This window comes from Sinohyriopsis cumingii, chromosome 16, assembly GCF_028554795.1.
Source record: "Sinohyriopsis cumingii isolate HCF-2022 chromosome 16, ASM2855479v2, whole genome shotgun sequence".
NCBI classification, from domain to species: domain Eukaryota; kingdom Metazoa; phylum Mollusca; class Bivalvia; order Unionida; family Unionidae; genus Sinohyriopsis; species Sinohyriopsis cumingii.
This window is the reverse complement of record NC_142976.1, coordinates 91,779,504-91,805,675: the sequence shown is the minus strand read 5'-3', so window position 1 is coordinate 91,805,675 and position 26,172 is coordinate 91,779,504. Positions and strand designations below refer to the sequence as shown.

Below are 26,172 nucleotides of genomic sequence, written 5' to 3'. Positions count from 1 at the left end.
CTTCCGATGTCGTTGTTTGAGATTTGTGAAGTAATGTGACTATTAATGCAAATGGCTAGTACCTGGTCAGGTTTCATCTATGCTGAGTTTCATCAAGTCTCTCAGCGGAATAAAAACATAACATTTATAATACTTGCCATTTTTGAGAAAATAAATAATTTTCCTATCGATTTCATGCAGGTATAAGTCAATATAACCTAGCTTAAATTTGCTAGGCCCGCTGGTAAGCTATCTTACGGTGGCGGCAGATTCCAAATTTTTTATGTGTAATTGCTCTGAACCCACACTCCATCCAAAATGTCCCAATGTGAAAAATGGGGTTGGAATATTCGGCTGACACCTGGATTAAAAAATTTCGAATCTCTGAGCTGAATTTTGGTGCAAAACTATTACACAGGTACATGTAGCTTGAAGCATTGGTTTCAGATCTTAAAAGGTATGCAGGAGAAATGTGAAATTGTCCTCCCTTTTATTATATATTAAGAAACGATAAGAGCCCATGTATCAATATAGGTTTGGGGACTGGTTTATTGAAGTACAAGAAGACAAGTTGATTTTACAGAAACTCCAGTCCTTGTTTATACAACAATATATAGTTTTGAAGGTCTTTTGTCAAATTTTAAATCAGCCCTTTTGTAAATGTCTTTAAATGATGGAATTTTTAACCAAATCGTGTTAAGGAGTTTAGGTTGGTTGAAAAACTTGAGATTTTATTGGCACACATAATTTCAGGATTAAACTTTTTTTGTAACAAGATAAGATTCTAAAACTTTGCATTTATTGGTTTTTTTTCATACTGTGATAGGAAATATTTACTTTGTATAACATGCACACATATTGCTCTAGAATTCTTTGGAATTAAAGGTTTGAAAGGAAACAAAATTGATGCTCATTATGTTGTTTCCATGTAGCAACATAATGCAGGTCAGCAAAGAAAGGTTAGAATTTGTATTCTGTACACTGAAATGGCTTTAAATGCCAACTTATGGGAATATAGTCAAATTTGTTTCGTGTGACTCATCTTGTGGTTTTCTACATGATCATCTTTTCTGACATATATGTTTTGGAGAGTCTTGAAAGAGAAACATCTTCAGATTTTGGAAAATGTATGTCTTATAATCCAAAATGTTCTTTAATTCCATTCATTATTGGTCATATGTTAACCTTGAAAAAATTGATTTCATCCTGAAAAAAAACTGGAAAAGACGGAAATTTATATTTAGAAAAGAGTGGGAACCATGTATCTCACACTAGTCATACTCTATACATTCAAAGCTATTAAAGTCTGTGCTATAGCAGCTGTATATGGTGATAAGAGAGCAACTAGTTTAATTGTTAATAACCTCAAAGATATGCTTTCCATACGATAAGGAGTACACAGGTATTTCAAACATGAATTGGCATCTCAGGTGTCAATGTTTTGTGGTTTGGATTGACTTCTGTTGTACAAACCCATATTGTTTCTATGAATGAGCAAAGGGTTTATTAATTTATCATTCTTATTTGCAGTATATATTGGTACCATTTTTCCAGTTCATGGATAATATGTTCAGACAGTAATTCTTTATTATCAAACTATTTGCTTCACAAAGGCCTTTAATTTTATCATGTTCAGATATCATTAGTGCATTTGTGAACTGCATAAAAGGCAGTATGAGCATACCAATGAAAGATATCAATTCTTGTACTATAGCTGATGCTGTATCAAAACATTTCTACGTTCTACAAGATTGTTCATTCTTTCTACTTTCTCTACAGTAAGAAATACTTTAAACTGCACCAAGTCCAAACCAAAAATTAAAGTTCTTTAAGGTGGAATTAGCTTAGATTTCTCCATACTTGTTATGAAACCTAAAGATTTGAGCATAATTAATGTATTTTTGTGCACAAAATTGACTGTCAAAATGAAATGAGTCTTCAGTATATTAGAACTGCCTAACTGTAGTCATGCATAAAAGGGTTTGTGAACACCACTGTAGCAGAGAAAATCCCTTTGGGTAAACAAGTTGAAAGATTGTCTATTTCAAATAAATGTCAGAGACAATTTGGTAATCTCTGTGTATTGAAATACCTATTAAAAGTTAGTATCCTTTGGATATATAGAAGTGAACAAATCATTTTCCTGTATGAGATCTGAGACTGCTTTAAACATGTTAATTGTTTCTTGCTTGCAGTATTTATGATTAAGCAAATTTATTGAGATTTGCTTGATAGACAATTGGTGAGAATTCCAATTTCATATGAGAACTATTACAATGGTGAAATCAAAGTGATAGTTATCTTATACAGATGTAACTATAACTCACTTTTGTGTCATTACTAACAATGGTTCTCTATTCATCGGGAAAAGGGATTTCTTTTAGAAAATATGATCGGAATTGAGTGAATTTACAATGTATTTTGCATCGGGACACAGTTTAAACAATGTCACTAATTCACTTGTGAAACTCTTCAAATTAGTAAAACACTGCTTTAGGTTCTCCTCTAAACTTATCCCTGACTCCATTACCACTGCATCTACTGAAACACCTGTTCACTTGACTTCAGTTCAAAATTGGGCTAGAGTCAAACAAGTGTCAAATCATTTTACTTTTCTAGCAAAATCATCCCTAAGCACAGATGATTTGGGTTATTAATATTGCAAAGAATGGAATAATCATCCCTAAGCACAGATGATTGGGGTTATTAATATTGCAAAGAATGGAATAATTTCACATTTTAAGTTTGGATGTATCATGTACCTCCTTCTAAGAGATACATTTTATTTCACCTGCCCCATGTAAGTAACCACATCTGAAATCAAGCTTTTTATCTCAGAGTTTATGGCAATTTTTTACTTTAATAAGCCTGCTAATTTGACAGGAGGAATAATACCTGCAGCAGCAAGGTATTATATGTATCTAAACCCGGCAGAGTCATACCAAAGACTTATAAAAATGGTACTGGCAGCTAGATCTCTTGGCACTCAGCATTGAGAGGTTAGTGTTTGGACTGGTCGGCTTGATGTCAGGATAATGTGACTGGGTGGGATATGACGCTACATGCTACACATCACTATAAACTGCCACACTGCAGACATCATAGTGATATGACTCAAATAGAGTTATGTTAAAAATAAAAAAAAACTCCAATGTATACCTAGAGGCTATATGATAGGAATGAACTCTTTACTTGCGTCATTCCAAATTTCTTGATTGACAAGTGGGAGCCCAATTTTGTCACATTTAAATGATCTTGTACATTGCATTATGCCAAAAATTTCGAAAGGGGCTTTTCCTTTCTTATTAGCTTTCAGTTTAGGCAAGTGTCACATGCTATCATGCAGGATTACTTATACAAGGACCATTCTTATCTGGTCCTAAGCCATCGAACAATGACCCATTTATCTTGCCACTTAAGAGTTTTTTCTACTGGTCTACTTTGATCAACCACTGCAGGAGTAATATCAGTGTTGTATGGCCCTTCAGTTTCAACCACTACATGTAAACTGTCGATTTCTTATGTATTAGCCACACCAGCAGACATTTTATTGCAAGCCTAATTTCAGTTTCAGGGCTTTGATGCTGAATTTTGCCAAGTTGTTTAGGTCTGTCAGATGGACTTCTTAAAATCTCTGGTATTTTTTGCCTTTTGGGAAGCCATAATAGGCTTCTGTATTGCTGATTTTCAAGCCTTAGTTACAATGGACTTCAATTTTATATCTTTCTTTCATTGTTTGTTTGACTTGTTAACTCTTGTCACCTTAGTGAAAGTTGCTGAAACACCAAAGCAAGCAGTTACATCTTCTTGACTAAAACCCCAAAATTCTGAGTCGGCCTTAGGGTTGGTAATTGAGGAGACTTCATCTTCATCTTTTGTTCTTTGGACATTTCTCTAAGTTGGCTACACCAACACCACAGTACCAAATCGAGTACTTAATAATAAAATATCTTACCACTCCATTAGAATGCCAAATAACTTTGAAGCACATGATGCATGTGATTTGTAAAAGTTACCTTTACTTTGAAGAATGCCCATTTCTCCTTCGAGTATGATCCGCAATCACATTAATTTACGAAATGTAGGAATATTAGCCTGCTACCTCCAGCCCTGCTAAAAAAATGAAAATCATCATCTTTTCCTGTCTATTTCAATAGACAAAGGGCAATAACTCTTGCACATAACCTCCCCTTGACACCACCAGGTGTCACTAGGTTTTAGCTTCACTGCTGTACTGGATAACATTGTACAGTTTATCCTCCTACAATCCGAGCCATTTTTGCATTTTAGTTGACTCATCCAACGTTCTTTTTGGATTATTGATTAATTATTCTGCTGCAGGTTTTTCTTTTCACAATTTCTGCCAATTAGTGATTTTGTCACCTTTAGGGACTTGGTTCTTTTAATAAAATATCACTAAAAGCTATCGTTGACCTTTGCAGAGTCATTATGAGTTATCTCGCCTTGGACATTTTCACTTGCCCCAATTGAAAAAGAATTGTTTTTAGCGAGTTTTTAACATTCTGCATTGCTAATTTATACTTTATTTTTTGTTTCTTGTGTAGTTTATGTAGAAAGGTCAACTAAATGCTTGAAATGCAAGTTCAAAGCATAGTCTATAAGTTTAGAATACGAAACTCACTTTTTCGACTCCTTCATTAGTAACGGGGAATACATTTATATTAACAAGTTAGTAACTTGATGAATGACTAATTTATGCTTTGCTTTCCCTCCTTGTGTCGTTTCAGCAGTATGTCATCTAAATGTTATTTATGCAACTTCAGAGCATGGACATCTGCCATGACTCTTGTTTATGCTAATTTCACACTGTCTGTGATATGCAGCATCTGTAATACGTGGTCAGAGGAAGTCTGGACTACCATATTAGCTAGTTAGTCACATGCTGATTCGCTAATCTATGCTTTGCTTTCTCTTCTTGTGTCGTTTTCTAAATGGATGAAATGTATGTTCAAAACAATAGCCCATTCGGCAATGAAGGAAAGGAAAGACGGAATAATTCAAAGAAGACAACCTTGTTGGCGATACAGACTCTTCGGGGAGTATTCAAGTATTCCCCAATTTTATTTACCCAGTGGGCATAAGTCCCCCCACATGTCCAAGCATGGCCATCGAGCCTGTTTGTCTGTGCGCATGAGGTTTGTACCGGATCAACTGGAACCAACCTCTTTATACCACTGCACTGTTGCCAGCCATCCAGCTGTCACCAACTGTCCAGCACAGGAGACCTTTTGAGAAGACAGCCCAGCCAACTTGTTCGTTGCATGCATTTCCCACTTGTTGGGGGAGTTTCCCAATTTAAGGCAGCCCAGTCACTGCGAGTCCCCTCGCATGTCTGAGAACGGCCTCTGGCATTGGGTTTGTACCGGATCCATTGGATCCAATGCGTTGGATCTGGCCGTTCCAACATGGGGATCTTTTTGATGAATTAGTTCAGCCAACTATGATTTATGGGGATCTTAGTGAGAGATCCATCTGTCTGACAGTGCTGTCCAAGACATACCCTTTCAGTGACAAAGATTTCAGTAAAAAAATCTGTCTATCTAGCCAGGCTGTATGAGCTGCTGGTACCAATGATAGCCTGGACTCTTCTATACCACCAGAGTTCAGGCTGACCACTTGCTGGGCAAAGTACCGTTAGTTAGTCCTGGCAGTGCCGTACTTCTGTATGTTCACTGCTTGTCCACAAGGGAGATCTAGAGATGTTTTCATAGGGATGGTATTGAGTCTTAAAGCCACCAGTTATGTCTTCTCCAGAGCTCTAAGTACACCCACATTGGGCCTCAATGCACAGAGAGTGTGACGAAACTCCTTTGAATCCACCATCTGTGATATCACATTCAGATCCAACCATGAAACATACCGACTTTTAGCTTTCAACCCGTTGTCAAAGACATTTATATGGTGTTGGCTACTTCCAAATGCCCTTCACCCCCCTATCGCTACTCTAAAGAATCGGTAGATCTCGACGAGGAGGAAGAGATGTCATCCTTCAGGTTCATTCCCCAATCGGTTAGACTTAAGGCGACAGATGCCTTCAGTACTGATCTCTCGGCACTTGACAATAATATTGCAGCTGTTCATATGTCCGTCTGTTTTAATAAGGCGGACAGATGTGCTCCATTCCGCATTAGAGCTGGTTTGGAATATCGTTGCACATTCTTCAGTGTTGGATTTGGCATTATTGGAAGTTTTAAACAGCCATAATCTGGTGCAACTTCCTTGTGTTCAAAATCATCAAACTCATGTCCATTTCCAACAGGATTATGGTGAGAGAGTGTTAGCAAATCCTTAGTTTATTCAATGCGACAGCAGACTTGATCCCACTTGGAAATCTTTTTTATGCTGATAATATGAGCAAAATGGCACCCCTTTTCATGTCCCTTTGATTAAACAGTCATGATCATGCCCCAGATTAGATCATTCCTGCATCAGTGGTGCAGCCCAGTTTGGCTGGCAGTGGGAATCCTATGGGCAGCCCCAAGTTGAAATAACCATATGTACCAAAGCCAGTGTTCATGGTCGGGGTGCACACCTGTTTCCGGCCTTCACTACCGTCAGCAGCACAAGGGAGCCAGGGGAATGATCTCTACACATCAACATCCTAAACATTAGGGCTGTCACCAATGCCTTTACTTCTGAATAGATCAACCTTGAGGAAAAAAGGTCCTCATTAGGTCCAGCAACTCTGATGATGACCTGTCTCCTCAAACAAGGAGTTACCAAATCACCTGATCTATTTGTTACCATTTATTAGTTTCTATGTTGGTTCGACAAGCTCCATATCAATGTACTAATCAGATACATGCCCGACAGACTCAATATCTTGGCTGACACTCTATCAAGGAGAAGTCCTTCACAATGAATCTGGAAGTTATTGGGTCGGAATGGAAAGAAGATTATGATAACCCCTCTCAGATGATATAAGTCCTCAGTCACCAATCTACTCATTCTGGTGATAGATCTGTCCAAGAAGACTCCCACCAACCAGAATCTTCTCTCCAGCAACCACGGTCATGGGTGGTCCTTCCCTGCTCAGACTGTCCTCTTCTACACACTTGGCTCTTATAAGGACAGCCTTGCAAGTCAAACAATTCAAACCTGCAGTTGTGGAGAGAATCTTGAGAGAAAGCAAGCTCTCCAATTTCAAGGCTTATGAGGGAAAGTGATGTGTTTTCTTGGACTCTTGCCATACGAACAACGTTGTCCCTCTGAGTGCCTCAATCCTTCAGCTGGCTGACTTTAACCTCTGGCTCTTTGAGGAGAAACAGTTGGCTCCAATCTCTATCAAAGGCAACCGCCCCATGATATTTGACACATTCTGGCATCATGTCAGACATGATTTGGGCATGATATAGACCTATCGAATATTTAGCTCATTTTGGTCTCACTTGACCAAAATCACTTCTTCTCGTTCTAAATGGAACCAATCCTGGGTTTTAACCTGGCTTGATTTGAATCCATTATAGCCCACACTTCATAAAAGTCACTATCATACAAGTCATGTTTCCTGATAGTGAGCTGCATGCCCTTTATGTCAACTTGAACTATATTTAGTTCAGATTGAAGGGTTCGGTTGTTCTCTTGATACAACCAGGCATTGTAGCCCAAAATAGGTTACCATCCATCGGTAACCAAATAGTTGTCACTCACTTGGTTTCTTCCACTAACAGGTCTAGAACAGCAGCCATGCATGACCATGTTCATGCTCACAAGCACCTCTTGAAATGCAGTGAGACAAATCATGGCATTTGCAAACGCCTTTTCCTACTGGGGAGAGCTGGAATACAGGATATCACCCCTGAAGTGGGTTGTACACTCAGTGTACTCTGACATCGCACCAAATCAGAATTGCCTTAGGAAGATTACTGTTCAGAAGTTTCAAGCCATCTCTGTGAGCCTCGCATTCAAACGCAACTTTCTGATCTGAGATATTATAGAAGCTGTTGGCTGCCATGCAGAGTCAGCCTTCTCGAGTCTTCATCTCACAGATTTATCATCACAGAGGCAAACCTTGAATCTGGTAGGTCCAGTGGTGGCATCACAGACTGTCACCAAACCCAACTAGAAGAATCAACACAGTTTGTTAGCTTTGCTGGGTTCACAGGTGAATAGGTAAGATGTCAATATTCATCATCTTCACCATATGTTGGGGTCACATGTCAAGTGATCCCAGGCTGTGTTGATTAATTAATTAGGAGAACAGGTTTTCATTCAGAAGTGGAATCCAGCTATTCTTCAATAGAAGGATACCCAAGGTAGAGGTTGGATGCTCAGTATCCCCTCCTCCTTGTTAGTATCTTGCTCAGCTAAATACTATTGAAATCGACAGGTAAAGATGATTTTCGTCTTTTAGTATTGCTGGATTTGTGAGGTTGCATACTAATGTTTATAATGTAATGTGATTGGGTACGTATTCTCGGTGGAGCATAATTTACTTAAAAATTTGCTTTTCTCCAATGAATTGCATTGTTATGAATATGTGTGAGGCCAGCGGCTTTATGGAAAATGATGTAACATGCTTTATGTTGGTTATATCATCTATACAATTCGACTGCATTTAAACTAGGATCTTACTAATCAGGTTGTACTGTTACAGGTTTTAAATAATGCATTAAAATAGTTTGGGTGTTTGTAGTCTTGATACATGTGTTTAAAAATAAACCAGCTACTTTGCGCATGAATGGTGAAATTATTTTCTTTCATGTTTTAGGTCGTAATATTTTACACGGTGACAACAATGTCCCTTTGTCCCTTGAAGATCTCCTTGCTTTTGCAACTGGAGCAGATCAGGTGCCTCTACTGGGATTCCCCGGATCACCACAGTTGTCCTTTCGCCACCCGGAGGATCTAACAGATGCTAAAGATTGCCATACAGTAGGCTTTCCAGTTGCCATCACCTGCACGATGGAACTGCAGATACCAGTAGTATATGAATATGCACAGTTCAGAGAGAATATGAGAAATACCATTTCAAGGGGCTGTACATTCACAACTGAGTGAATTCCAAATAAGTGGTCCTAATTACAATGAAACTACTGTGAATCAGTTTAATTTATGGATATAAAATATTTTGGCTTGGATAAAAATTCATGTTCATGGATATTTAATTTTGTTGATTTTTCACTTCAGAAAAACACAACTTAAAAATCCATAAATCCAATGTATATATTTCTGCAAAAGATTAATCCATCATTCGCTTCCAATACAGCAGCATAACGTTGTGCAAGTCACATGCAGTTTCATAGGCTATACTTTCACAGGAGTGAATATCACAGCAAAAGAAGTATAAAACACTTTGGTGGGTAACTAAAAGTTAAATTACATCAGTTAAAATAAATAGAATGATAGAATTAAAATATCAGTCAGTAAATCTACATATGTGCATTGATACTTTAAGTCAATCCTTGCAACATCAAATAAATTAAAACGGGTTATAAATGCTTGAGAAAAAAATCACGTTTTATGATCTTACCTAATAACACATCCAACAAATTTTGTAATAAATGACATGCAAAAATTTCCCTTTTTTTCTTATGTAAAATATAGTCAGATCAGTTTTAAAATTGTAATGCTGGAAAATTCTATGTATGTTCCTATCTATACTTTTGATATTGGGTCAAAACCTGGTTCATTAGGGAAAGTGTTTTATTCCCAATTCTGCCAATCGTCCAGTTCATATATGTAATGAAAGATGTGTAGCATTATGCAGAAAACTACTACTACTTCAAGAAAATTACAATAAATGATGAAATTCAGCTGCTACAGTAGCTTGATCAATATTTATTAAATAACATTTTCCTTGCACAGAAATCTGTTTCCTTGATGGTGAAATGTAAAATATTATGTCACAAAAATGATGGATATCTGAGCTAGCTGTAGTGGGAAAGAAACAAAAAAGATGACACAAATTGACATATGGCACAACAATGAAGTAAAATATGACATGTTGGGAGACATACAATATGCCAATTACTTAACATATGCTAGTAATTATACAAGTAGACTAAGTTACATTTAATTACAATAACTGTTGTTGCAATTTATTCAAAAGAACATGCTTAGTACCTATCGTTGGGTAAACTCAGACAATACAGTGGCTTCGTGATCCATACTGTATTTTTTATGTTACTTATTTTTTGAAAATAAATAGCTTCCAATGTTATACAAAGATATTTGTATTGTATTATAAATGGATACAATATATTATTTGTGAGTAGGGAAAGACACTTGGTAATTTTGCATTTATTAATGTAGTGTCAGATAGTCTACATAAAGGGCAGAGGTTTCAAGTTTGAGAACTGTTGCATGCAATTTAAATAATAAGTAATACATTTTCATTGGGAGTGATGCTTTGAATATCAGTTCATAATTTGTTGTGACTTTAAATTTGTCTTTGTCACTTTTACTTGTTGCAATTCTTGCATGTAATACATAGATTACAATTTGTATGCCTAACTTACGTTTTTTGCTGTTTATAATAATTATAATTATGCATATGCCTCTCGGGGTGGGTTGGTGGGAGTTGGACTGTATGCAGTTGAATCTATGACATGTTTCTGTATTCATTATTTGCCATCTGTCCGTTAAAATAATCGTCTAGATATAAAAGACAGGTGATGGACTGCCATTAAAGTTGATCAATATTATGGTCATTGCCTATGCCACCTTCATATGTGCATTGCATCAGAAGCTCATAAAAGCTGAGAATAGTATGAAAACATGAATGGCATTGGTACTTTAGAAAAGTACCAATAGAGAAAGCAAAAGCAGTTGCATGAAGAAAGTTCAGTAGAAGGAAAAATGTAGTGACAGGATGGTCAGTCAATGGTTATGACCCCTTGTAAGTAATTCTACAAGAAAGGTGGTAATGCAATGAAGCTGAATGTAAACTTGACATATGTACAAAAGTATAAATAATAATAGAAGTTGAAAATGAAATACAAATGTTTATTAAGAATGAAAATTAGTATAATGTTTGAATGTAACGTTTTAAACAGTCAGCAAACATATGGTGGAAAGAAAAGCTGTTGGTTGAAAAATAACAAGACTGAAATGTGACAAATTTATATGTAAATGTTCAGAAAACACTAGCATGCAAATTAAATATAATGAAGAAAAGTAAAACTTGAAAATCTGGTTTAAAAAGTTGTCAGTATCTAACAAATACAATGAAATATGGATATAAATGCAGTAATTGAAATTAGATGAAATGATTAGAGAAAAAATAAAATCTTTGCTAAAAGTTCAGAGTATATAACATCCATCAAGAAAAGTTTAAAAGTTGTAGAAAAACTGCGAGATATCAGAACTTCGTATTATCTAGCACAAAATTTTGGAAATAATGCAACATTTTGGTAGTCTAAACTATTATGTTCTAGAACTGTAATTCAGAAAATATCTAACAATGTCAGTACATTTTATTATTGGGCTAAATGGCATCAAAAGACAAGAAATCTATTCACTATTAAGATTTGTCCTGCAACAGGACATTTAGCATCCTTCACAACTTTTCTGCAACCTGAAATAAAAAAAAGCTGGTGATTCAGGTGAAACCAATTTTATTTTTTGATAGTGAAATTGTCAGTGGAGAGAATGTATGTGAATATACCGGTAGTATAAAAAATTCTCTATTCCTTTTTTTTTGTACTGAAAAGGTATAGTTAGAAAAGAATAGTTGGACTAGTTGGTAGTTGTCATTGACTAATTTTTTGTGCTCATGAAGATGTATTAGGAGGCAAATCAGCCTGATTTATTTGTTTTATATAAGGACTTTCAAATTGGAAGGTAGATTCAGGCTTGTTTTATTGGTAATGCTCACAAGTAAACGAACATGATAAAGTTGTTGTTAAGATGACAAATGACCCTGATAAGTTGTCATTGCCAGTATGTGAAAAACAATTATATTCCATTTTGATGTATTGTGTCAGTCCCTAACCCTCCATCTTTATTTGCTACTTAGAGAAACCTCCGTGTGAAAAATAGAACCAAATTAATGCATGACATCCAAGCAAACATAACAACTTGCCCAGCTAATAGTAATAATAATATTGACTTTATTTAAAAAGGGTAACATAATTAGCTAAGAACTAATCTACCTTGAGTCCCTCATTCGAAGGAATTTAATTTAGCTGCATCTCTGAAGCCAATGCATATACTGGGTTTGGAAGAAGGAAATAGAGTGGGCATTTCTAATCTCATCTGGAATGGTATAATTCAAGAGCATATTTCCAGAGTATTGGAAACTTTTTTTTACTGATATGTTTGATATGTTATTGTCTACTAAAACACCAAGTAGTCTATCATGACACACCATTTGCAAATTGCTATCCTTCCATGTGAGACATAGTTCATCATTTATCCTTTTTTGTGTTGAGATAAGTAATATTTTAGTTTTACCAGTATTTACCACTATGCCATTGCATTTGCTTTGTATTTTGGTAAGTGTTGATATTACTAGTACAAAAAGCATTAAGTGTACCGCTTCAAAAGCAGCTTTCCATGTAACCATATAATCTATATGCAAATGAAGTGTTTTGGTTTCATCCATTTCTTCAGCGGCCGTCTAGATTTTTGCACCAATTGCCACCAGAAGGCCACAACAGGGTTTGCTGATTCATCATCTTCTTGTTTCTTCATTTCCTTGTGTAAAGAAATGAGTACAATTAGACATTTTCTCAGCTGTCTTGCCCTACTGCTACAATGTCCTTTGTTGTTGATGTTGTTGTTGTTGTAGGGTTTAACGCCATTTTTCAGCACACGATAGGCTATACATGGCGGCCAGTATTAATGGTGGAGGAAGAACCCTGAAAAACCCAGGGAAGAACCACCGACCCACGAGAAGCTACTGGCAGGCTTTCCCACGTACCCACGCTAGCCGAGCCTTGGACTCGAACCCACGCAGACAGAGGTGAGATGGCAGTGATCCGTAACGGAGAGCGCTTTAGACCACTCGGCCACTCGGGGCCCCTACCTCCTTTGTTGTTGAACAAACTGCCATCATGTGATACTCGCCAATCAACCCGTTTATGGTATGATGAACCCTCATTAATTGCTTTAAATGACCACTCCTTGGCTCTCCACACTTCATTGTGCTCTAAACAAAATGTGGCTACATTCATCATTACTTAAATGTAAACGGAAGCGAAAAATTAAATGTTTCGAAGCTGGCCAGTGTAGAACAGGAAAAAGAATTCCAGTTATCTCCCTTTCATCCTTTCCAGTTCAACAGTTGAAAACGTTGACCATTAGTTTAGATAACCTAATTTAAATCATCAGCCTTTTTGTCAACTATTCAAGAGATACCACTGCATATCGCATTATTTAATGCCCAATCAGAAGGACCACAAGAAAAGTGCACAGAAATGGTTAATTTTATCAATGATCAGAATATCAATGTCTTTTTCCTGACAGAAACATGGCTGAAACATCGGGTGATGAGCCCAAGTGCTCAGATCTAACACCCACCAGTTACTCCAGCGCCATTCCCCCGTCACTTGCGCAGAGGTGGAATTGCTTTCATCACAAAGAACTCTATGATCAAGCTTCTTAACCACACCACAACCTTCAATTTCGACCACACATCATTTGAACTAGTCCAAACCACATTCACACTGGAACAAAGGTCAGTCCATTTTTTCTGCCTCTACTGCCTTCCTCCTAGTAGAAAAAACAAGCTGACTAAATGTCTTTTTTTGGTTGACTCTCTCTATTTTGGAGCAGTTTCCGAATATCCTGGATTTTGGAAATTTGATACGTGGCAACCTGGTTATTCTTGGAGATTTCAACTTTCACTTTAACTGTACTGGAAACCCATATGCATCAAAACTTGATTCCATTCAAACAGTCGGTTAACCAACCCCATGGTCACATTTTAGATTGGATTCTTCATAGACCTGATGATAATATTCTACGGTCCTCCCTCGTATCCCACAAACTTGCATCAGATCACCTCTGCATTATATGCCATCTTGACGTATCAGACCCTAACCCTCCATCTTTATTTGCTACTAAGAGAAACCTCCGTATGATAAATAGAACCAAATTAATGCATGACATCCAAGCACACCTAACAACGTGCCCACCTCCTACAGCAGAAACACTCGATAACTGCCTGCATTCATTGCTTGACAAACATGCCCCAGCAACTAAGCACAGAGTATCAATTCAAAAGTGTTCTCAGTGTAGCATTGTGAGGGACCAGCTTCGCACTGCTAAAAGAGACCGCCATAAAGCTGAGAGGCTTTGGCTTTCCACCAGACTCACTATTCATAAGTAAATCTATGAAGCCGCTAAGAAGAACATTCATGCAGCGAAATCAGCCCACTACAATACTAAGATCACAGAAAATTCCAGCTGTAAAGACTTCTTTGAGATTACTAACAAGCTAATGTCGAGGAATAAATGTACACCACTTGCAACTACCGTCTCTCCAGTTGACCTTCCGGACCTGTTTGCTGATTTCTTCCTTGACAAAGTACAAACCATTAGTGATACGCTTGACAAAACAATTTCAACTGACTCATCGCCACTATACATGTGCGATACAGAATTTCAGCAGCAACTGTTTGCAGCATTTGAACCTGTCTCTGTGGATTTAGTATGTACAATCATGATGAGTGCACCAAAATCCTGTGAATTTGATCCAATTCCAACATCACTGCTGCTTGAGTGCTTAGATTCAATATTTCCTTCACTAACTGATGTTATTAATACCTCTCTCTATTCGGGGGAATTCCCATCATTTTTCAAAACTGCTATTGTAAAGCCTCTGCTGAAGAAACCAACATTCGACCATAACGATTTAAAGAACTTCTTTCCAGTTTTTAGTCTCCCATTCATATAAAGAATCTTAGAAAATTTGTTCTATCCCAACTTGTATCTCATCTGAATTCAAACAGTCCTTTTAGCAATGTACAATCTGCATATCGCCCTTGCCACAGTACTGAAACTACTCTTCTAAATGTAAATGACCTCTCTGCTTTGGATAGCGGAACGATTACAGTCCTCACCCTCCTTGATATGTCTGCAGCATTTGACACAATAGACCATGATATATTACTTCACCGTCTGCAGCATGTATTTGGGGGCCCCGAGTGGCCGAGTGGTCTAAAGCATTCGCTGTTACGGATCACTGCCATCTCACCTCTGTCTGTGCCGGTTTGAGTCTCAGATTCGGCCAATGTAGATATGTTAGAAAGCATGCCAGTAGCTTCTTGTGGGTCGGTGGTTCTTTCCGGGGTTTTCTTGGGTTCTTCCTCCACCATTAATACTGGTCGCCATATATAGCCTATCATGTGCAGAAAAATGGCGTTAAACCCCACAAGAACAACAACAACAACCAGCATGTATTTGGCATTCATGATACAGCCTTACTGTGGTTCAAGTCCTACATGGACAACAGGACACAAATGAAATATACTCCAGCCCAGTTGATATATGTTGTAGGGGTCCACAGGGAGGGGTCCAGAGGGGTCTGTTCCTGGACATGTTCTCTTCATTCTGTACACTCAGTCACTCTCAAGTGTCATAGATCATCATCCAGTGTCTCACCAATTGTACACTGATGACACCCAAATATACAAATACAAATCTAGCCACCCAACTGAAGTTGATGCTACCATCCAAGGTGTAGAGAGGTGCATTTCTGATGTGAAATCATGGATGACATGTAACAAGCTGCAGATGAATGATGATAAAACTGAGGCCATTCTGATCACAGCATAAATACTTTCTCATTCACATTGTTTACCTCAAACGATAAATATCAACAACACTTACATTAAATAACCAGTCAGTACCAAACCTAGGTGGTACCCTGGACAGTACCCTCACATTGCACCATGTCATGAACATATGCAAGGCTGCATATCTTGAGCTGTGACACATCAACTCCATTCGCAAATATCTTTCAGTTGGTGCCACTAAAACACTTGTGTGTTCATTAGCACTTTCAAGACTGGACTATTGTAATTCTGTCTGATTCATCTCAATATCTACACCAGAAACTTTAAAAAGTTCAAAACACAGCTGCTCAGATCATCCTGATGGTACCACAATCAGAGCATGCCCCCCCCCCCCCCCCCCCCGTACCCTACACTGGCTATCCATTCAATCAAGAATCCAACACAAAATTTGTTCTCTGTGCTACGTTTCGCTGACAGAGTCGAGTCCAACATACCTATCCAACCTCACCCATGTGTACACACCATCAAGATACTTACGCTTCTCTTCTGAAAATTGTATACACATTATTCACACTATGAAAACGAAGTCATATGGACAACCTTCTTTTGCATACCAGGACCCAGCAACTTGGAATGAATTGCCCACTGAACTTAGACACAAAGACTCAGTGATACCATTCTAGAGTGCTCTTAAAACTGACATGTATCGACTGCAAGAACAAACTTAAAGACCTAATAATGTTTCCTACCTTAAATATTTTAAGCATGTTTTTATGTTTTCTAATTTTCATGGTGTTTGTTTTTGTAATCATACCATTATATATGCTTTTTATGTTATAGGTGTTGTCAAATGTTGTAAAGAGCTTAGAGCTTCTAAAAATTATGCACTATACAAAGTCCTCATTATTATTATTATTATTATTATTATTATACTGTCAGACATATCTGAAAAGTTCTAATAAAGATTATTCATAATCTTCATTGAAAAATTAATTCATTCTTCATCTCTTTAGACGTGTTTTGCAAATCAATAACTTGTATCTTACCTACACAGCTTCTTTTGGCAGTTTTACTTTCACTATGAATGAAACACCTTTGCTATCTAGATGATGTTCTGCACATGCTCAGGTGATAACTTTCAAGGAAGAAATCGAAATATTTTATGCACTGGGAGATGAGCCATTTTATATCTGTATAATTATTTTATTTAATGTACAGGTCTTTTGACGGGTGCGTCCTTAATTTATAATCTTGTATTTTGTTGCGTCTGAATGAGAAACACAATCTAAAAAGGAAGCAATCTTCTACATTAAGAATAAAACAGTCCAAAACCAAAAGAACCAAAAGAAAATCAAACTCCAATATACAGGATGCTCCAGAGTCCTCTAATGAACATTTGTTTGTTTACCTAACATGATCATCAGTTGGCTGCAAATAAAGGCTCACCATGCATTTACATGATAAATGTTTGCTAAGTTGTGGATCATTTCTGAAACAGCTCATTTTGATGAGATACCCAGTTCGATTTTTATAAAATTAAGCTCTTGGATTTAGCTGAGCCAGAAAATTCTAAGACTGAAAACCTCATATAGGCCATATGTGCTAAGCATGCTCACTATAAACTTCATGCAGTATTTCCTGTTGGATGCACTTTTGGATGGAAATTGAAATAAGGTATGGTGGATTTTATATTTCAAAATCTATAATGATCCTCAGGAACAAATTATTTTCATTTAAGAGATCTTTAGTTATTATATGCCTTACCTAAATGTAAATTGTGTTTCTAGTAAGTGAAATTTACTTAGTATTTAGTTTTAATGATAGATCAGAAACTGTTTTTCAAAAGATTTTTAATGACCGACTTTATTGTAAGGGTGTTGAGGGGTGGGGAAAGCTTGGAGTTTTCTTTAGAACCAGGATATATTTATTTTCTTGTATTTAAATAAATTTTGTTTTCAATGAATCTAATCAAAATAATTTGTTTCCAAAAAAGTGAATATATTTTCAGGCCACAGATTTTTAAAAAATATCACAGGTCATCGCCAACCCCACTGCCTCCGGAAATTAAATGTTCAGTCCATTAGAGTTTGCGGTGGAAGGATTTTAAAATACAATCTAATGAGTTCATGAATTTATTTCACCTCCAACGAAACATCATGATTTTGTTTGTATTGCAGAAATGTATTATACTAAACAACTTGGATCACATATTTGTTTAAAATCACATTCCCTGGATTCAGTTTACATGAAACCTGACAGATGCATGTTTCTATAAATCTGTTTTTGTAGTGTCCAACTTTTTTGTGTGCAACATTAATAATGTTATATGTTGTCAATCCCATGATAGTTGGTATATATACAATAAATTTAAATATGTTTATTTGCACATCATTTGAAGATGTTTGTTTTAAAGCTTTATGAGAGAATCATGTTTAAATTCTTTCTCCAAAAATATGGAACAAAAAGAAACATACTGATTAATTCACCTAAGATGATGGACTAAGATGATGAATGTTTTACATTAGCATGGAATGGAAATACATATAATAGTTTTTGCATTTAAAATATTTGAAAGAATATCTTGGAGAAAACTCTAGTTTAAATCGCGACCTTAGAAATGTACAGCTACAATTGAAACTATGCTATGTAATTAATTACCCTTCTTACAGTACATTGTAACAATGAATTTTAACCAAACATAAGAATTGAAAACCAATACCTGTTGCCCAAAGTATAATTTCCTCTTAGACTAACAAAGTGAAAATTTCAGCGCACACCTCTCTTACTAGCATGTAAAAGCAACTCGAAATGGAACTTTCAAAGAGAGCAATTTAATTTTGCATTCTCATTGGACTGACTTTTGTTTGCTACAATACCTTTTAGTAAACCACATTAACATTTTTGTCAGTTCATTGATGTACGCTTAAATAGCAATGATGTATTTACACGTTATCATGCCACCATGATGGATATGGAGACCCGCACATTCTACTTGTTTTCTCTGAATATGTTGTACATTTGTGCAAATTATGTTTCATTATTCTTCACAAGAGACAGAATAATACTGTTTTTATATGCAATAGTTTGCTAGAGAATGCAGCTTGAAGGTATTTTGAATGTATTCTTATTATATCTGCGACTAAAGCTGGTAGATTCATGATTATGTTTTATAATAATTATGGCTACCAGTAACAGACATGTTATCTGTGGCTATAGTTCATTCTATTCCTTGTTAATTTAACATGTTCATATGTTTATGTAGTTTTATGTTCATGGGACTGTTGTTGAATTAAACCATTTGAATGCTTACCAAATAGTATAAAGTATGACATTGGAATGTAAGATAATCCCTGAATGGCATTTGCAGATTAGGACATTTTTTTATAATGTATTATTTTCAAACACACACACACACACACACACACACATATATATATATATATAATAAAATAAACAACACTAACACGTAGAATGTGTAACTGGTTTCGCTTTAATGCTTCATCAGTCTGAATTCAAACTGAATTCAATATCTTGCTTACATCATTAAATATGTTGTTTCTAAGTGATGAATGAAGTAAACAATATGACATAAACAAGATGACATCATAGCTTACATTTTTAAAGTAATTATCTTATACTTTAACGAATAATTTACATGGAGGTGTGCATATACAGCAAAGATTAATGATATCTTAATACATAAAAATATATAAAACTGGATCTAAAAGATGCATATATCTCTACTGATAACTATATAAAAATTTATTAATAAATGGAGATAAACAGTTTTAGTAACATTTGTATTATGTATAATGCAACACTTATTAGAGGTATAGAAAATAAATAAATAGAAAAGAGAAAGAAAAGAAGAAGAAAATAAAGAAAAAACAAATAATTAATAAAATAAAAATAAAATTAGATAAATATATAAAATATATGTACTTATATAATTTGTACAGCTATTAAATAGGTTATTAGAACTCAATTTATATAATAAAAAATATGGTGTGCATAACGCTTGCTATGAAGTATTTTATAAATAATTAATTAAGTTGTATTGAAAATTAATTACAACTGCAATTTCATTTTTAAAGAATTAGTAAACTTATTTGTATTTGTATGTTATTAGATTATACTTTTACCAATTAAATTTTTTTGCAAAGTAGAATAATCTTATCTAATTGTACACAAGGGACATAATTCAGAAGAAAGAAAAAAAGAAAAAAAAAATATATTAAAAACTTTTTCACTTAATGTTATATAGTGTTTTTGAATTTAGACCTTTTGGATATACCGTATTAAGACGGTGAATCCAATAGGTTTCCTTTAGTAGACGTTCCATTTCAGGATCAGTTTTAACAATAGGTTGGAAGGAGAAATCTTGCAATATATATATATAGATTACCAAAGGCTTTAGCTGAAGCATCAATCATCTGTAGACTAAACTAAATATTAAAACGCTATTCCAAAACTTCAAGAACATCGTCACACAGATTGTTTGGTATTTTTTTTTACAAGCAACCCAGATATCAGATAATGTAGCAGTGAGTTCATAAGCAATAAAAGAATGTGCCATATATTTTATTCAAGTGATGTTTGCCATATGAACTTCAGAATTAAAGAAAAACTACTACTCTAGCATGACAAACTTGAGCATACTTTCACTCAACTATTCTTAAGGTCACATTTATCCTAGATGAACACATTAAAAGATACAGGTACTATACAGTATTAATGGAATGGAGTTTTATTTGGCTTTAGTAAAACATGACAATGTTTACTGAAACATTCAGACACATCAGCTATGGTTGTTTATTACTTAAATTGGATACTTGATCACTATCAATTGCTCTTTGACCTTTTTTGGCTATTTTGTTGACTTAGGTTAAATATCAATATTTGTTTGGTCAATGGTTACCAACCTATGCAGTGGAAATGTCCCTGAACATTTCCATTGCACAGTACAAATCTTATTTGTATCTCATCAGAAAGAATGGATTATCAGATTTGGTTTATTATGTAATCATATTTCGGGTGTTAAGCATGAGTAACAGTACAGTAAGTAGTCCAGGGAAGCGATACTAACTGTACAGTTGTCTCTGGGAGCATGATGAATTGATTGCACAGTAGTCTGGGCACAATATAACATTTACAAATGCAAATAAGTTTGCAATCTTTCACTATTTTGTGGATATATGTAAATAAATCTGCAGATTGATATACATGTAACAACAAAAACAATAATATGAATTATGAATTAGGAATCAATTAATTATTAACTTCCTCTAGCTCATATACACCTGAGCTCAACGACACAAGATTTCCCTATTTGATCTACTTTCAAATACCTTCCATGTGACTTATGTTGCGACACAATCCACTTGACTTAACCGTCCAGTGGGAAGTTTACACCAATCTTGTAAATGGGGTCATTTTATAAAAGTCTAGTGCATGTACATAACCTATTTACAGCTAATTTCAATCTACAGTCAGGCACCTAAAGTTAAATACAGATTTTATATATATATATATATATATATATATATATATATATATATATATATATATATATATATATATATAGTGAGAGTCGGAGAGAATTTAATTCTCCAGACCACTCCGGTGGCCTAGTGGTTAGAGTGTCTGCCATTCTATCCCTGGCCAAGTCATACTAAAGACTTACAAAAATGGTACCTACAGCTGCCTTGCTTGGGGTTCAGTGTTAAGTGGTTAGTGTTAGGACTGGTCAGCCTGGTGTCAGGATAATGTGGCTGGGTGGGACATCATGCTACATGTCTGCGGCATGTTGCCCTAGTGCTAGACATCATTGTAAAATGTCACACTGCAGACATCGTAGCTATATGACTGAAAAATTGTTAAAGCTACATTAAAAATCTAAATCACACCCACACAAATCGCACACAATTCTCCAGACTCCTTATTAAACCTAGTAAATATGTACTGGATTCCTGTGTCATCATTTTGTTTTCAGTTTCAGCAGCTCAGTTTTCAGTTCACTTTTTTCTCATTCTTGATGTCCCAGGCATTTGATTAATCTCTTTACAAAGTATGAAGTCTTTATATATATTATGGTTTTCGCAAAGTCAGACTTGGTTAGGGTTCATTGCATCAATCACCTACATATATAAGATGTCTTAAATCCACTTCCTTTTAAGGTGTCTTCTTTACATGCTCTTGTAGAATGTGACATTTTCTTGTGCTAGCTTCATACCAGTCCTGTTTGTGCATAATGCTGAATTTGGAAGCAGCCGGAAGTATGCAGTGAAATATATGCTGTATTTGTGCAGTCTGAGCATTCTCAAGGAAATCTTCAATGAAAGCCGAGTTAGAATCTGAAATTATGATCATCTCGGTATAGCTATATTGGAAGCACTTTAATAGTGATATAGTACACGGGAGTGTTTGGATATATTTCAAAATGTCATCTTTGCTTCATTTCATAAAGATGGAAAACAGAAAATAGGAATACAATTTAATGCCTATCAGAAATAAACTCTAAGCTATACATTCAGTCCACTAGATTTCAATACAGCATTGTCAAATATATACATAAATGATTACTGAAAAACTGACTGCAGGAATATATATGTATATATATAAAACAATGGAAAACATAAACGGGCAAAAAGTCCCCAACTGGACTGAAGCTGTACTGTTCGAAAAGAATTTCCAGGAAGTAAAGATAGTTTGTTCTATTCAACTGCTGATTGTTCAGAATATCAAAGATGTTCTTGAGTGATAGCAAGATATTCAGACGATCATATTGTTTTCATTAAGTACCAATCAGACATCATAAGAAGTCATTTAGTGTAATCCCCATATTAATATGATCATCTATGAAGTAGGAGCTATGACAACAAGATTTTCAAGCTGGCCATTGTGGCTGCCATATTGGATGCAAAATTCGCACCATTGTCATTTGTCACGGACTAAATGTTATATGAAGTCTTGTAGTGAAAACTCCATATTGATTTGACTTTATGTTTAGAAGGAGCAGTGATAACACGATAAAACACGATACATACATACATACATACATATATATATATATATATATATATATATATATATATATATATATATATATATATATATATATATATATATATGCAAAACATTTCAATGAATAGGTAGGTGACCACATATTAAAGCCCTAATAGAGAAAATACTGATTGTAAAATAATAATAATAGCACATACATATTATTTTCTTCCTGTTGTTTTACGGTTTAATGCCATTTTTCAGCACAAGATAGGCTATGCATGGCGGCCAGTATAACTGGTGGAGGAAGAATCCTGGAAAACCCAGGGTTGAACCACTGACCCACGGAAAGCTACTGGCAGACTTTCCCATGTACCCACGCTAGCCGAGCCTTGGACGCGAACCCACACAGACAGAGGTGAGATGGCAGTGATCCAGAACGGAGAGCGCTTTAGACCACTCGGCCACTCAGGTCCCCTCATATTATTTTAGCATATAATATAACAAATCCATATCAACTCTGTCAAGCATAACTGTTCATTTATCTGCCATTGACAAACTCCATTATCTCCTCTGGATGTCAAAATTAGTTTTGTTATTGTGAATAGGAGTGTCATATTTTCACTATTTTAATAGCATATAATAAATTCTACCAATCTCCTATACTTAAATTTCTAGAGTTTGTTTGTATGTAATTGTAAGGATTTGCCACATATTGTTAAGTGGACAGATATTATTCTTGTTTAAATTTTAGTTTCCCCCAAAACACCGCTTTATGTCTAAATATAATAATAGTCATATTCCCAGTAGTGTGATAATAAGGTACCTTCCATGTATTTTCCCTGTGGCACACGTGTGTGTGGTCTGTCTAAGTTGCTTGCGTATACATGTGAGTGCCTGGTGGAGAATAATCCACAACGGCGCCTCTGGCTGCAATCTAGTGCATGTATTGATCACGGCTCAGTCTGCACACAGCTTCATTACATTCGCTAGGTTGTTACTTTTAAAAATATGGTAATCGGAATTTTTTTTAATTCTATTTGATCACCACTGATTAAAAATTTAATTGCATCATTGTTGGAGAAGGCGCCAATTAATACTCATGGAATTACTTTCTCATAGCAACAATACAGGAGTGCGTCAACGCATATTTTCATCACTGCTGTTAAATTCAAGAATGAATTCTTTTCTCATTTTTGCTTAGAGTTCATGGCGGTCCTAATCGGTTAGTGTGTCACGCTCCCATCGAGAAGTTGCAGGTTCGAATAACACGTGGGTGGGGGGATCTCCTATATTAAATGAGAAGACGGTTAACCTCACTTAGGTTGCAAATGAAACTGAAAGCAAAAAATATGATGATATACTGTCAGTGAACTAATTAAACTATCTACCAGTAACAAAAAATTCTTGAAAGGTAAACCCATCTGATTCAACCTCAGAGAAGTCTAGAATCTTATTGGTCGGCCATACATCAATAAATGCATCCATCCACCCGTTCATATGTACATACGTATATTCATAAATACGTACATACATACATATATACATAAGTACATTCATGCATAAAAACATACTTAGATACGTACATTCATAAATACGTACATACATACATAAATATATACATACATTCATACATACATTCGTACATACATACATGCATTATAACCGGTTTTGAGAGACCACCTCTTTTGCCAAAAATTATGATCTCTCAAGACAGGTGGTCTCTCAGGTAACTGCTATATAATCAATAAATTTGTGCATTGAGAGTGGTCTCTCAAGACCGGTGGTCACACATAGCAGTGGTCTTTCAAGACAAGTTTTACTGTATATACATTAATAAATACATGCATACATTCATACAAACATACATACATATGTACATTCATAAATACGTACATAAATAGATACATACATACATCCATCCATCCATGCATACATACATTCATACAAACATTCATAAATACGTACATACATAAATATATGCATACATACATATTTACATACATACCTACCTACATAAAAATATGCATACACACACAATCTTTCACTATTTTGTTATATATATATATATATATATATATATATATATATATATATATATATATATATATATATATATATATAAGGTGTGGCTCTCTTAAAGTAACCATTGAAAATCTGGCGGTGTACTGGCCGTTGTAGTTAAAAGGATGTAAAATCGCTACACATATTAAACTGAAGCAAAAAGAAGGAACCTGGTGGGATATGACATGGTGTCTGTTTACAAGAACTTTATGGAATGCTACACTGTACATGTTTGAACTTTTTAACTTGAAAGTATCATCAGTAGACAATTCCAGAAAGTCCTGCTTGAGAAAACAATTAATCGAATAACTAAGCTTCAGTGAAAATCAAGATAGAACAAAGTAGATGAATAAGTTTCACTTACCTTACATTATCTAGAATAGAATCTAAACACAAAAACAAAGAACGGAAACACTTGTAAAAACTTTAATTTCATATAATTTTTGTACGGATATATATATATATATATATATATATATATATATATATATATATATATGAGTCATACATCGTTATTTTAGTACGACTATTACATGCAGAAACGAATACACTCATTTATATGTGAACTAAATGAAATACAATAATTATTAATTCTTTACAGAAATGAGGGCAAAAAACTCTGCAAATATAATTAGACATGCTCACTAAGCAATATATGATAGATATATGGCAAAGTTATAAGAAACCATATTATATTATTTACAGGTCAATTTTGATACAATAAACTTTTACAATTTATTACACACTCTTAGTTTGAATGTATAATTTGTATTGGTTTATAGGACTTTTGTAATTAAAATTTCAGTACATATAGAGTGCAGTCTTTCAGAATGGTTGTCTTTGATGCTTACATTTATACATTTATAGTTGTCAATAGTGTGCATTTGAAAAGTGATCAATATTTTACACCTCTCAGTTCTTCTTGCTTTACAACTATTGAAAATTCGTATTGTTCACAGAGACCATTCTCTGAACCAGTCCCCATAACGTAATTGACGACTTAAACAATGCAAACATTTCCCGGATAAAGACATAATCATTTTACCATGAATATTCAATTGACTGTTATACGTAATAAGTAGTTAATCTGAAATGAAGGAACATTTTATTGACATAATTGAGGAGAATGATTTAGTCAAAATAGCAGCACAAGAAGAGGTGTCGTGATATATAGTAATGCTAAACATTTTACGCCATTCTAGCTGCTCGGATCTCTCCGTTAAGATTAAAAAGAAGTATTATACCAATAATTTATAAGTAGTATACCGTAGGGTCATGGGGCCTTTAATGTTAAAAAGGGGTATATCCACTAGAGGGTCAATGGGAATTTGAACAGGGATGGGTTTGTATAGGGTTTAGGGGACTTACCATTAAAAAATGGGTATATCCATTATGGGGTCAATGGGAATTTAACATGGGAATT

At 35.2% G+C, this 26,172-nt stretch overlaps 1 protein-coding gene across 1 annotated transcript in view; it reads left to right on the top strand.

Moving 5' to 3' along the window:
- LOC149780991 (G2/M phase-specific E3 ubiquitin-protein ligase-like) overlaps window positions 1–25,564 on the top strand; it is a 44,621-nt gene extending 19,057 nt beyond the window's left edge. The window contains exon 6 of the mRNA XM_089938098.1: window positions 8,711–25,564. Coding sequence (XP_089794224.1) covers window positions 8,711–9,000 — 290 coding nt within the window. The 3' untranslated portion in view covers window positions 9,001–25,564. The remainder of the gene's footprint in view (window positions 1–8,710) is intronic.
- Window positions 25,565–26,172: the final 608 nt, after the last annotated feature.